General features: G+C 59.5%; 2 protein-coding genes across 2 annotated transcripts in view; one reads left to right on the forward strand and one right to left on the reverse strand.

The window, feature by feature from the left end:
- Positions 1-881: 881 nt before the first annotated feature.
- Positions 882-5,555, reverse strand: TSPAN1 (tetraspanin 1). Its single transcript, XM_077785362.2, has 8 exons — positions 5,503-5,555; positions 5,311-5,375; positions 4,121-4,327; positions 3,656-3,730; positions 2,861-2,959; positions 2,369-2,512; positions 1,807-1,890; positions 882-1,602 (listed from the first exon to the last, which is right to left on the reverse strand). The coding sequence occupies exons 2-8, from the start codon at positions 5,365-5,367 to the stop codon at positions 1,549-1,551; spliced, it is 720 nt and encodes a 239-aa protein (XP_077641488.1). The 5' UTR covers positions 5,368-5,375; positions 5,503-5,555; the 3' UTR covers positions 882-1,548.
- Positions 5,556-11,085: 5,530 nt separating this feature from the next.
- Positions 11,086-13,379, forward strand: part of PIK3R3 (phosphoinositide-3-kinase regulatory subunit 3) — a 77,253-nt gene continuing 74,959 nt past the window's right edge. Inside the window, exons 1-2 of the mRNA XM_021528703.4 lie at positions 11,086-11,234; positions 11,815-12,450. Of these exons, the coding sequence (XP_021384378.2) occupies positions 12,135-12,450 (316 nt within the window). The 5' untranslated portion in view covers positions 11,086-11,234; positions 11,815-12,134. The remainder of the gene's footprint in view (positions 11,235-11,814; positions 12,451-13,379) is intronic.

The following is a 13,379-nucleotide window of genomic DNA, read 5'->3' on the forward strand; positions in this document are numbered from 1 at the left end:
ACCCAGTGTGGGGAACTGTTCTCACAGTTCCCTGCCTGCTCCTGCCCGTGTGACAGGAACTGGATGGCACCAGGGAGATGCCAGACCACGGCAGTGCCTCGGTGCAGCCTGGTACCCGGGCAGGAGCTGATAAGGGGGTGCCACAGCAGGCACAGAGCGAGGCAGTGCTGGGGAGGCTGTTTGCACACTGGCCTCCTGCCAGCACCCCCGTCCTTCACCACCCCTGCCCCACAACCATGGCAAAAACAGGGTGAAGGAGCCCTTGGGAGCACCACCCAGCTGTGCTTTTGCAATGGAGAAACTGAGGCAGAGTGAGCGTATCCTCAAGAGAAACAGGAGTAGCCAGGGGCAAAGAGGGTTCCTGGAAACCCCCAAAGCCCACCCATACATCCCACATCCCCACACACAGAGGGAGGGCAGATGCATCAGAGCCAGGCAGTGCAGGACAGTGCTGGGGTGGAGATGTTCATTGGTGGGGGTGGCAGGATTCCATCCCCCTCCACCACCCCGTTCCAGGCTCCTGCAGCTGATGGGGACACAGGAACCCCCCAGCCAGCCCTGCCTTTCAAGCCAAGCTGCTGCTCAGTCCCTGGCTGGGTGTTGTGAGCAAGCAGTGGCTGTTGCAGAGGGCAGGGGATGTAAGGGTGGTGCCCCCCCACACCCTGTGTGTTGTACAAACACAGGGCTGCTCTGTTGTCAGGCACCTGAACAGGTGAGGAGCCACAGGCAAGGAGGGCAGGGAGGCTGTGGGTAGGGCTGTGCTGCCTGGAAGGACCTGGAAGGGAAGGGGGGAGGGAGGTGAGGCAGCCCCCACCCTGCACCCCCCCCACCAGCAGAGGGTATTTATGAAAGGCAGCACCAAGATCGTCTCTAGAAAATAATTTGTATCCAAGATGAAAAATTTATTTGCATTTCTTCACAGCATGGAGAGGGTCTCAGGCACAAAATGGCACCAGGTATGGGGCAGCCTCAGCCCCTGCAGAGCCACGGACCACCAGGGCTGTCTCCATGCCAGGGAAGGGGCAGAGATGAGCCAGCACCCAGCCAGCCCCTCTTTCAGGGGACCACATGGCAACAAGGCCAGGGCTGGCAGGGGTGCAGGAGTGGACACATCCCCAATGAGGGTGTAGTTACCACCTCAAAGTGGTGCAGGAGGACACAGTGGGGCCAGTGTGAGAGCAGTACAGCACCCACCTGCAGGGGCTTATCAAGGCATCACTGTGCCATTGCCAGATCAGCAGCCCTGAACAGCCCCTGTGCTGCTATATCTCCTGCTGGCATCAGCCAAACAGACCAAGCAGCTTCTCCCAATCCCCCCAAATCAAAAAACACCCCAAATCTCTATGTACAGGTTCCATACACCATATCAGTACAAAAATATACACAAACTCTACAGATCCCAGTTCAGTAGATCAAAATACAGCTACAAATCACAGTGCACAGGAGAGCATCAGACCCAGGGAGGGATGGGGTCCCCCTGAGAGCATGGAACAGCATGGGTGCACCCCGGCATGGGGAGGTGGCAGGTCATCCTCCTGCCTCAGGGGGTCACTTCTCATCCAGCCGACAGTACAGGTACATGGAAACTGCCATGGAGGCAATCTGGGGAGGGCAAGGTGCAAATCAGCCTTAAATGTACAGCCTCCCTCCCCTTCCCGACAGGGGTCTGGGTCACAGCACACCAGGGGAGAGGGCTGGACATGCCCAGGGAAGGAGGCTCAGTAGCCTGGAGCTGCACCAGCCCCCTGAGCCCCCCAGGCTGGTCCAGCACAAGGAGGAGGCAGCACAGCAGTGCTCAGGACTCACCTCCAGGGCAGCGATGCCGGCTGCCACGCCGCCCGCCACTCCTGCATTGGTCCTGATTTCTTCCAAGATCTGTTTGAAACAGCCCTGCACGAGGCAACCACACGGGTGAGGATGGCAAGAGGTGGCAATACCCCAACTGCCAGGGCACAGCATCCCCCAGAAAGGGAGGTACTGCTTCTCCAACCCAGAGCACACAGCCATGGAGAAGGTCTGAGGCTTCAGGAGCAACTCAGCCACTTCTCAGACCAAATATTGGGTGGGGAGTGAGGAAAGCAAGGGAAAAAGCAAGAAAATCACCTAAAAAGGTAGAGTGGTGCCTGGGTTCATGCCCAGCACCAGGCAAGCCACTCTATTCCCTTTAGGACCAGAACAACATAACAGCTTTATTTGTTTCTACCAGGGCCAAGCCAAGGCCACCACAGCCTCCCCCCAGAACTTAAAGCCCATGGGACCACCACGTGCAGAGCTGGGGCTGGAGCTACAGGAGAGGTCTCCCTCCTGTGCCCAGGCACACCCCAAGTCAGGCTCTGCCAGCAGCCAAGAGCCAGCAGCACAGCCATACCTTGACAGCCATTTCTGCAGCCACCGTGCTGTTGCAGGGGTTGGTGGCCCCTATGCCACAGCACTGCCCGGGGTAGCCGTGGTATGTATCATAAAAGTAGGAGTTGTTGAAGTCTGTGTAATTATTCAGGCCACAGCAGTGAACCTAAGAGGGAGAGAGAGGAAGGGATGGGAAGAGCATCTTTCAGGTCTCCCTCCAGGCTCCAACACCACCCAGGCCCCACTGGCTCACGGAGGGTGTCACCCAGCTCAGCCCTGCTTCAGTGGGCTGCTCAGTAGTCACCTTGGGACCAGGGCTTTGATCCCACATACAGCTCTCACCCCACTAGCTCCCAGGCAAGTAGTTCCCAGGAACCTGGGAAATTGAGGAGGTGCTGACAGCTCAGCACATCCAGGATTGTGATGTGTCCCCACTTCCATCTCACCATCCCACCCAGACGTGCACCACCTAAGCCCATGTTGGGAAGATCCCAACCCACAGGGCCCAGCACACCTCTGTCATGGTGATATTCCAGATCTCTGAGAATGTGGGATCATTCCCATACTTCTCCTTCAGGAGCGGGGTCACCAGACCTGTCAGTAACGTCTCTGCCTGGAAGAAAAGGCAGAAAAATACCATCAGAGAAGGTCCTGGGGAGCACCACAGAGCTGAGCACCGCCACACTGCTCTCAGCCTATGGAGAGGAGACCAAAAAGACCCAGCATGGCCAGAAGTCACACCATGTCCATTTGACCCACAGAGTTTTCCCCTTCCCCCCTAACCACTGCTTTATGGCACAAGGTCACTTATGCCCAGAGAGTCATCTGATAAGGTCTAAGTGAGGGAGCCAGGAATGAGTTTGCCCTGTGGTTGACTTCTCCAGTGCCTAATGAGGCAGTCGCCTTTCTCCCCCAGGTGGTTTCTCAGGTGCCTAATAATGGGGTGAGTTTGCTCAGCATGAGGCAATAGGAACTTCCTCAAGCAGTGGCTCCTACCCTCAGAGGTGGAGGTGTCAAGCTTAAGCTGATTAGGGACTGAGGGGCTTGACAGAAAGAAGCGGGCAAAACTTCTCCTAAAAATATGAGGGTTATGACATAACAGGATCCCCTGTTCCCACCACCCTCAGGCTACTCCAGCCTGCCCACATAGCTGGTGGCAGCAGTGACCAACATCTCTTCCTCCTGCAGCACTGACCACAACACAGCAGCCACACCCATGGGCAGCGTTGCCAGCCCACGTCTCCTGTTTTCCCAAGGGGCAGGACATGTCCCAGACCAGCCCAACACAAGACTCAGGTACTGCACTCACAAGACCTGTGAAGATCAGAGCCACCACGGCAGCAGCAACTTCAGCAATGAAGATGATCAGCACCACTGAGAAGAACTAGGACAGAGCAAGGGGAGAGAGGTCAAACTGACAGGCAGAATGCTCAGGGGTCCCTGGAGCTCATCTGCTTCTGCAGGGCTCCAGCCCTCCTGCCTCTCTGCCTTCAACTCTGCTCCTGGGCAGGAGCAGCACAACCTTGGGGTCCTCCAGCCCTCCACCTGCACAGGGCTGAGCTCCAAGAGCGAGACCCCAACTCATCACGCCCTCCTGCCTCCTCTCACCCTTTCTGGGGCAGACTGAGTCCAGCACTGCTTTTCCAAGGGCCACCCAGACTGCCACCACATGGAAACATCCACAGAGATCATCTCCACAATCTGCCCATTAGGTCTCTCCCACTACAGACCCAGCTCAAATGAGGCTTGATAAGGAGGTCAGACAGGTTCATACCATCATCAGGAGACATTTGCTCTCCTTCTGGGCACCGTAGCACCCAAGGAAGCCGATCACCAGCAGGATGGCACCAATGACGATGAGGAGATAAGCCACATTCACAACCTGGAGGATGCTAGAGGAGAGCGTCCCAAATATTTTCAGGAATGACTCTCCGTCCACTTTGACCCAGATGCCAACTCCCAGGAGGGTCCCGCCACTGAGCTGGGAGGAGAAAGGCAATGTCAGCTTCCAGGTAGGCACGAGATTTGATATTCAGGCAAGGTCCTGGTATAGGTGTTTCTCCCCTTGACAGCTTTCTACCACACCAAAGCAAGACTTTGTGGCACTGTGGGCACCTCGGGGCACTGCCGGACAGGACAGTACCCTGAAACACACCCCACCAGCAGCACATCCCCTGGGCAGTGTCACAGCTGCCCCCCTCCCCAGCCCAAGTGGTTTAAGTGCCAGCAGTGGAGCAACCAAGCCAGCAGCGCCACCAGCCTCCCCACGATCCCAGTCCAGGCACTGCCACAAGTTCCTCCATACAGGGCAACTGCCTGCCCACCCAGAGGAGCTGAGCAGCCCCTGACCCCAGACCGTCATGTACTCCTGGTCAAGGTCAACTCTGGGCCACCTGCAGTCTGTGCCAGCCCTCCTCTCTGCCCACTCGACCTTCCCCACCACACTCAAATCCTGGCAGGAGCTTTACAAAGAGAGTGTTTCAGCAGAGCGAGCCGGGAGGCTGCACCCAAGGCTGTATCCTACCATACCCCTCTCCAGGTGGCTCCTGCAGAGCCAGGGCAGCTCCTGCCAGCTCTACTCCCTTTGCCCTGGGCGGGAGTAGAGCCTGCATGTGCTCCAAATTCCCGACATCCAGGAACCCCAAAGCCACAGCCACACACAGGGTCTGCTTCCCTAGAGAGGCAGAGCCCCCGGGCAGGGACGCAGCAAACCCACTGTTCTGGAGCCTCAGCACAGCCAGGGACAGGGGCAGCTGATGCAACAGCCACTGTCCCCAGAGCACGGCACAGCCCTCTGGGCCTGGCAAGTCCCACCTCCCCACACTGTCCACGCCACTGCCCACAGAAAGGAGTGCGGAGGGGCAGGAGAGCGCAGCCAGACCCACCCCACACCCGGCTCCGGGGGCTCCCCGGGACCCCCTCCCACAGACCCCAGCCCCAGGTGGCATTGAGGCACACACTTACAAAGATGGCCAGGTTGAAGAGGATCATCATGACCTTGATAAAGGTGAAGCACCCCATCTTTGCACCTGGGGAGAGCAGAGAGGTTACGGGGGAGCCCCCACCCAGCACAGCTGCTGCCGCCCCGAGATCCCAGCGCCCCTCCAGGGGAGACCAGGGGGTCCGCACGGGCGGGGAGGGACAGACCCAACTTACCTGAAGGGAGAGCAGATCCCAGCGCCCGGTCCCGTCCTGCCCCAGCTCGCTGTGCCTCCACCGCGCCGCCCGTGCCGCCTTTTAACCGGGCGCGCCCGGGGCCGCCCCCGCCGGGGCCGCCCCGGTGCCGCGGGAGCCCGGAGCCCGGCTGCCCTCTGCTGCTGGCAGCTCCCGGCTCCCGTGTCCCTGCTGCCGTGGGACACCGGGCCAGCCCGTGCCGGAGCCCGCAGCCCCGCGGGTCCCACCCCGCCGCCCTCCTCCGCTCGGGGCGCTCAGCTGTGGCACCGCCAGCACTCACAGCCCCCGGCCTCCCGTGCCAGCCAAGGCTGCGGTCCCCATCTTCGCAGGCTGATTCTGTGGGTCACCTGCTGCTGCCCCTTCTCGGCACCACTCTGGCAGGGATCTCTCCAAACCCCAAATTTCCAATGTCCTGGGCCAAAAGAGAAGCTGGCGAAGGAGGGCGCTGGGGACCGGCCGCACGGTTTGCAAAGGAAAAGCTAAAGCTGCACAGGCCTCCCCAAGTGCTGCTCAGGGAAGTGGATTTTTGCTGGCGGGGACACAACAGGGTGACGGCGGGAGAGGACAGTGACAGCCATGACAGATGCCAGCACTGGAGCAGTCAGCGGAGACCTGCCATTGCCTAAGGGCTGCCAAAAGTGATTTTCTTTGGAAAGACGCTTTGAAACAGGGCTGGTTTCCCACAGAGGAGGACTGCAAGAGCCACACCACACAGAGGGGGAGATGCTGCTTCCCCAGGCCTGACCCTGGCAGTGGTCTTTGCCCATCCAAGGGCTCCTCTGGGGCAGGAGCTTGTGCTGGTTCCATCACCAGCACCCACAGTGTGTTCCTTCAACTTGTCATCAAACCACAGAGCGATGCAGGAGGCAGGGGAGACCTCATCCTGCAGGAAACCAGGCTCTGTGTGCCCAGCACACTCCACCCCACACCCAGCTCCCCCAAAACCCCACAGCACATTCCCTTCCTGGCTGTAATGATACATTTCATCAGGATGAAGTCAGCCCCATTGGCTCCAGCTGAATTGCAGTGGTATTTGGGGGAAGCCTTTGACCCTCCCAGGCACCCTGGGTATGAACACAACCCGTGCTGCAGCTGGGGGCTGTAGCCCTCACCCCCTCACTGCCTGTAGCCTCAGCCCTTTTCTGCAGCCCTCAGTTGTCAGGAAGCTGCTCAGAGTCGGGGCCAAGCCTTCATTCCTGTCCCAAGGGGAGACAGCTGCTCCTAAACCCCCTCTCATACTGCCCCCTGCCAAAAGTTGCCCCATCCCAGCCTGGCCCTGTTTGCTGTACACAATCCCCTACCCCAAAAATAATTTTTGGCAAATACATGAGTACTTGGTCTCCTTCCCAATCATTGCCAGCCACATGGGAAAAAATGAGGACAAGGTATGGACTGTTCCCCTCACCTCCTCCAGCACCTGGTGCCACAGCCTGGGGTTCAGCTGCTCCCCAGCATCCCCCACCTGAGCCCCACGAGGGAGCCAGGGCTGGATTTTCTGGTTTTCTGGGAAGGCCTGACCTGACCACAGAAGGACAAGTCCAGTGACATTCTCATGTCCCTGCTGCCCAGCAAGGCCACGCCATCTCCCAAGTGTCCCCATCCTCTCCCACAGGCCAGCTGGATCCTCAGCATCCCCTTCCCTGGAGCATGGGGGTGCCTCTCACCAGGGCAGGGGCAGCAAAGCTCCCTGAGAGCTGAGAAGTGGCCTCAGTTTCCCTCCTGGTAAAGCACTGGGTAAGAAGCCGAAGGCATCACCAGCCATGGAGACCAGCCAAGTCTGTGACTGACAGGATTTTGGGATATCCTCAGCCAGGTGAGTCACTTGCAAAGAGCTTTCACGTGTCTGTGGTGGGCTGGCAGCATCTACCCAGCTGTCTGTCCAGCACCCAGACACCTGGACAGTCAGGATGGATGGACACACTGCAATGTGCCAGCAGTGAGCCCGACTTTGGGTTTGCAGATGGAAGTTACTGAATGTTGCTGATTTGTGCTGAATTCATCACTTCCCACCTCCTGATGCAGAGAAATAAATATCTGCATCAGCCAAAAGTTTTTGATGTCTTGAAATATTTCAGTTCTTAGCTTCAAAAGGAGTCAAAGCATTTTGGCTGGAGAGCTGGGGAAATCCCAATTCCCCCACCTTGGGGGGGACCAGGCAGTGAGACCACATTGATTTCCCTGTGGCTGCAGCTCCCGCTTCCGGGGGAATCCTCATTTCTGTGGCTATGTGCGAAACCACGACTTGAGTCCCAAGAGCAGGAGCTGCCCCATCTTGTGCTGCCGTGTGTGTCCCGGGGTGTAAACCCAGGGGTGATAAGGGGGACTGCCAGTGTGTCCCAGCAGTGCCTCGCCCTGTGTGTGTCCCTCGGGGGAGGCTGTGTCCCTGTGCTCCCGCAGCCGCTGTTCATCGCGGTGCTGTCCCAGCTGTGTGCTAATAACGCAGCCAACGAGGGGCTCGGTGGCAGCGTCCCTCCTTGGTACCGGGCTGGGCTTCCCCCGTGCCAGCCCCGAGCCTGTCCTGCCGCTGCCTGCCCGCCCCTCCGATCCCATTTCCCTGCTCCTCACGCGTGTCCAGGCCGGCAGGTCCCTCTCGCGTTAATTACCGAGGGCGGCCGAGCCGGGCGGGCTCGGGGATGCGCCGCGGTCGCACCGGGACCGCTCCGTGCCCGGCGCCGCCGCCCCGGGGCTGCTGCGGGACGCGGCGGCTGGGAGGGGCTGGAGCTTTCTCCCCGGGTCTGCTGTGGGACCTGGCCCAGCTCTGCTCATGGGGTGTGCTGTGCCCGCGGCCCGGAGAGGTGGCATTGAGGTGCCCTGTGTCCCCGTGCCACGCTGGTGTCCTGCCAGCATCCCCTCCAGCAGCTCCTGGCAGCTGCCTTGCTGGGAAGCTCCAGCCCTGCAGAGAGGCAGGAGAGAGCCCCAACAGCACCTCCAGTCTTTCCTTATGTCCCTGGGTTTTCTCCAGCCTCTCCCTCCCCAGGCTCGGGTAGCCCCAGCCCGGCAGGCAGTTTGGTGGTGGTGGCAGGGCTTGGCTGTGGGAGCAAGTGGGAAGAGTTGTCCAAGGATGCCCCACTGGGAAGTTGTTTGAAGAGGCACTTGGCTCTCCCTAAACCAAAATCCACAGAAGCCAGAGCTCAAAGCTGGGCACTCGAGAAGAAAACCAAGAGACAGGAAGTTTTCCTGTTCCTGAAGAGAAAGCAAATAAAGGCCCATTCCGAATTGAGGAAACAGTGGTGGTACCAAAAAAGTCAACTCTGAAACATCAAAGGAAATGCAAAACCTTTTCCCTATGTGTTTTTCTGGCTGGAAAAGGCTCAGCCCAGTTCTGCAGCCTCACTTTCTCCAGCCGGGCATGTTAACAGCCCTGTTTCTGCTCTATTTATTCACAGCCATGTGGCCAACTTCCCTGGACACGAGCATGGCAGCCCCCAAAAGCAAAGAGGGGAGTAGTGGGACCCCTGTCACTTTGGAAAGGCCAGGATAGGCAGGCAAGGTGGATGCTGAGCATTCCCTGGACATGCTCCCACCAAGGGTTATCCCTCCAGCCAGGGGAGGAGAGAAGCTGCAGAAGGGCACGGGCAGCTCAGTGAGGAGACATCGCTCTCCTCCCCACAGAGCCATGCTGGGCTGCCCAGACAGGGAGCAAGGAGCAGCCTGAAGGGAGCTGTGGGGTACAGGGAGCAAGGGGAGCTCCTCCTGCTTCTCCACAGAACAGCCAAGGCCAAGCAAGTCACGGCAAAGCTCTCATTGCCATGAGTGCTGCTCATTAATCCAGCGAGGGTGGATTAATCAGGGCCTGACAAGCAGCTCCTCTGGCTCAATCAATAGCAGCAAAGGCCTGGAGCACTCTTGCAGGCTTCACAGGGTGCTTCCTGAGGGCCCTCTGCCCACCCTGGGGGATGTGCCAAACTCTGGGCTGGAGTGGTGTGGGGGTTTAAATTAACCAGGTAGGGGTGGCACAGGGTGAGGGGCAGCCCGAGGTGCAGAGTTTTGGGAATGATCCTCATGCAGTGCAGCTGGAATGGGGTGTAAGGGGTGCTCTGGGAGGGGTTCTTGAGACAGCACCCAACCAGTGAGAGCTGGGGTGATGCTCAGCCCCACCCAAGTTTTGCAGGATTGGGGTCAGTGGAACTTGGCTCCAGCAGGAAATGGTGCCTTTGTGTCTGGGGACCTCAAGAGTGTATCAGGACGGAAAGATACCTGCACTGGGCAGAAGGGACCCACTCAGCATCCTGGGAAGGGCAGATGAGGGGTGTCATGCCAGGTTGTTCCCCTGCCCCTGTGCTGCAGGACTGCGTTGATTCCTGGCCTGTATATTGGGTTGATCCTGGGACAGGAGGGGTGATGCCACAGGAGGGTGATGTACCCGCCAGCCCCCCCAGCTCCAGCCCTGTCCCAGGAGGGAAACACCTCCTTGCCTTTTCCCGGGCAGCTCCCAAGCACTGGTGCTGTGCTCAGCCTGGCTGACTTCACAGCCCTGTGGGACACGCTGGGGAGACCAGGCAGGGCTTCAGAGACTCAGCAAAACCTCTTCACCCCTGGTGGGGCACAGGGAACATGACTGGGGAAACATGACTGTGGGGAGGGCAGCACCTGGCTGTTCACAGCCGACTCTGACCCTGTCCCACCAGCAATGACAGCAGCATAGTGCCAGCAGAAATGGGATGAGGGAGAGAAAATTCTCCTTTAATCCCTAAGGACCAGCAGCTGGGCTGGATCCAGCTGGGGAGTGGGGCAATAGGGGCTGTGTGCTGCACAAGGAAGTGCAGTTGAGGAGGAATCCCCCAGGATGCTGCTGCCCTGCACCATCAGGCCATGCACTACAGGGAAGGGAGGGGGGGTTGCTGAAATTATGGATGAGAAGGGTCATGCATCTCCTGCACTGCTCTGCTGACCTGTGTCTGTTTCCTCAGTTTTCCCAGAACCTGGTATTCTTCCTTGGACTTCATGCCACCCCTGCACTGCTGCCTGCAGTGGCTTGGATTCAGCCAGCATGCACTTCCCAGAGCCCGTGTTTTAGGTACCATCTATTTTTAGGATGTCCAACCTGCAGCAAAGACAAGGAGCCACGACCATTTCAGAGAAGTCAGCATGAGAAGCAAGGATTTAGGAAAAAAAAAAAAACAACAACAAAACCAACAACCAAAGCAAGCCTTTGGGAGCATCACATCCACCTCCCTGTGCCTCACAGACAGACAAATACTGGGGTAGCTTGTCCAAGCTCAGGACAAGAGCGAGGAACCAGAGCATCCCTGAGCTGGGATTCTCCATGACATCTCCTGCCTGTCCTGTGCGTGTTTTTCAGCCTGGTTAAGGGATGAGATTCTGTGCGGGTGCACAGGGAGAGCTGGCTGGCGTAAGGGGGGTGTCCATGGGGTGCTGGTCCTCTCCTGTGCTTTAGCACCTCTAAGGATGGATGGAGACCCACAGATGGAAGATCTCCATCCTCCAGAGGATGCAATTTGGGAGCAGAGATGCTGCATCTGGGAATGAAGTCATCCACCTACTCCTACAATTCTCCCTCCTCCCGCTCGGTAGCCGGGTGCCCCCCGCCCCCCGACGCGCTGCGGCGGGGGGGGCCGCCCGGCTACCGAGCGGGAGGAGGAGGAGGAGGAGGAGGGACGCTGACATCACCGCCGGAGCGCGGCTCGGCGGGGCCGGGAGCCGGCTCCGCTCCGCTCCCGTTCGCCGCTCCGCCCGCGGAGCCACCGCGCCCGGTAAGGCTGGAGGGGCGGCGGGAGGGCTCTGGGAGGCGGGTGGATGGCTGGACAGACAGACGGCTGCTGCTCAGCATCCCTCCATCCCTCTTCCACGGGGTCCTGCTGGAAGCTGGGGGACAGTGGGTCGGCAGCAGCAGTCTTTCCCCCTAACGATGATGTCACTCTTGGAGGAATATATAAAGATGAACGAAAAAAAAAAAAAATAAAAATAAAAAAAAGGAAAAAAAAAAAGCCAAAAGCAAACCCATATGAAAAACCTACATCTTCATTTGCCAGCTCCGTGCAGCAGTGCCAGCCTGGAGCTGCCGGAGGGGAGCTGCGTGCGGCAGGAGGTTTCTCAGCACATATGTCTATTTTAAAAACCCGTGGCGTGATCTCTTGCCCTACTTTCCAGACTCTTGCCGGTACTTTCCTTGCGTGCAGTGGCCGAGCCCGGCTGGCGGGAGCTCCCCGGGAGGCAGGAGCCGAGCGAGCCGCTGGGCTCTCCCTGGTGCCGGGAATTTGGGATGGGGACGGGCACGGCGCTGGGGTCAAGGCGGAGGTTTGGTCACTAACGCGCTGCCTTTCTCTCCGGCAGGGGAGGGATGTCCCCAGCACGGTGCGGATGAAGCCAGGCTAACGAGGACCCACCATTGCCCCCTCTACCCCCAACAGCATCATTCTCTCCCCTCCGTTTGCCCCGGTGAAGAAACAGCTCCTTACCCACACCCGAGCCAGCGAGTCCCAGGCGCTGGTGTGGCTCCAGAGCAATTCTGGGGTTGGAGGGTCAGCAGCCGCTCTCCATCTCGCAGATTTGCCGACACTGAGGGAAATTCAGCGCGTGTGTGCGGGGAAGGGAGCGCTCCGAGCCCACAGTGCCCCAGTGCCCGGCCGGGCGGGTGCCCAGGCCACGCCGCCATGGCCTCCTCGGACGGGCTGCAGTACCGGGCTCTCTACGAGTACCAGAAGGACCGGGAGGAGGACCTGGCGCTGTGCCCCGGGGATGTGCTGACGGTCAGCAGGGCCGGGCTGCTCGGCAGCCCCAACTACAAGGACGGGGACGAGCGCAACCCCCAGGGGTGGCTGCACGGCGTCAACGAGCGCACCAAGGAGCGCGGAGACTTCCCCGGCACCTACGTGGAGTACCTGGGTCCCACCCGCATCGCCGCCGCCTCCACCAAGGCCAGGCCACGGCCCCTGCCCCTGCCACCCGCTGGGACCCCCACGCCCTGGGGTGAGTGCGAGGGGAGCAGGAAGGTGGGAACCCACGGGTGGGTGTCCCCCGCAAGATGGTGAGGGTGGTGTGGAGCCGGGGTGGGCGCTTGCAGCTGAGGTGGCTTAGTGGGAAACCACGCTCGGGATGGGGATCCAGCCCCAGAAAAAGAAGTTGTTCTGGGAATTATCTGCCCTGGTGCATCGAGGCAGCCTCAGGAGGGGCAGGGGATGCCCAGAGTGTCGCTACCCCCCAGCCAAACATGCTGCAGGGATTGCTCCTCACCAGCATCCCAGGCTGGCTGCCATGCTGGCACGGAGTGTCCAAGGAGATCCACATCCCTGAGAGCACAGCAGAAGATGCAAGGCCTCTTTGGCTCCTCAGAGAGGAGCAGAAAGCCCCATGGTGGTCCCCAGGGACCTTTTCTCCACCTGCTCCTCTCCCCACCACTGCGGCACCTGATTCAGGCTGCTCTCAGTGCCCGGGTGAGTGCTGGCCCTCGGCCAGCTCCCAGCCTCACTGTCACTTTGTGCAAGCTGGGACAGGGGACAATCCTGGCAAGCGGTGTGGTCAGTCCCTGGGGGGCTCCTCTGTCCCTGGGGGCTGCAGCAGAGCCCTGGGGGGACACTTGGCAGGACCCTTCCTGGCACAGGGGCCTGTGCCCATTTCTCTGCCTGTATCTGCTGAGCTCGTGCAGCAGCTCTGCCCTCGCCACTCACCGTGGCCAAGTGCACTGGGGGCCAGGAAGGATTTCACAGCAGTTGCACCGTGTACACAAGCTAAAAAAAATAAAACCAAAGTAAGAATCCCCCCTCATTCCAGCCAAGCACATCCCAGTGACCCCAGTCAAAGCCACGGTGCTCTCCTGCTTGGGATGTATGGAGCAGAAATGGCTGTCGGTGCTGGCCTGGGGCTGGCAGAGCAGCACTGCCCTGGCAGGAAAACCTGCC

This window comes from Lonchura striata, chromosome 8 (assembly GCF_050655825.1).
Source record: "Lonchura striata isolate lonStrDom1 chromosome 8, ASM5065582v1, whole genome shotgun sequence".
NCBI classification, from domain to species: domain Eukaryota; kingdom Metazoa; phylum Chordata; class Aves; order Passeriformes; family Estrildidae; genus Lonchura; species Lonchura striata.

Coding starts and splice junctions, on each gene's coding strand:
- TSPAN1 (XM_077785362.2), bottom strand. CDS start 5,367: ATGGGGTGCTTCACCTTTATCAAGGTCATGATGATCCTCTTCAACCTG. Junction 3,731..4,120: donor GCAAATGTCTCCTGATGATG/GTATGAACCTGT, acceptor GCTCTGTCCTAG/TTCTTCTCAGTGGTGCTGAT. Junction 2,513..2,860: donor GGAATATCACCATGACAGAG/GTGTGCTGGGCC, acceptor TCTCCCTCTTAG/GTTCACTGCTGTGGCCTGAA.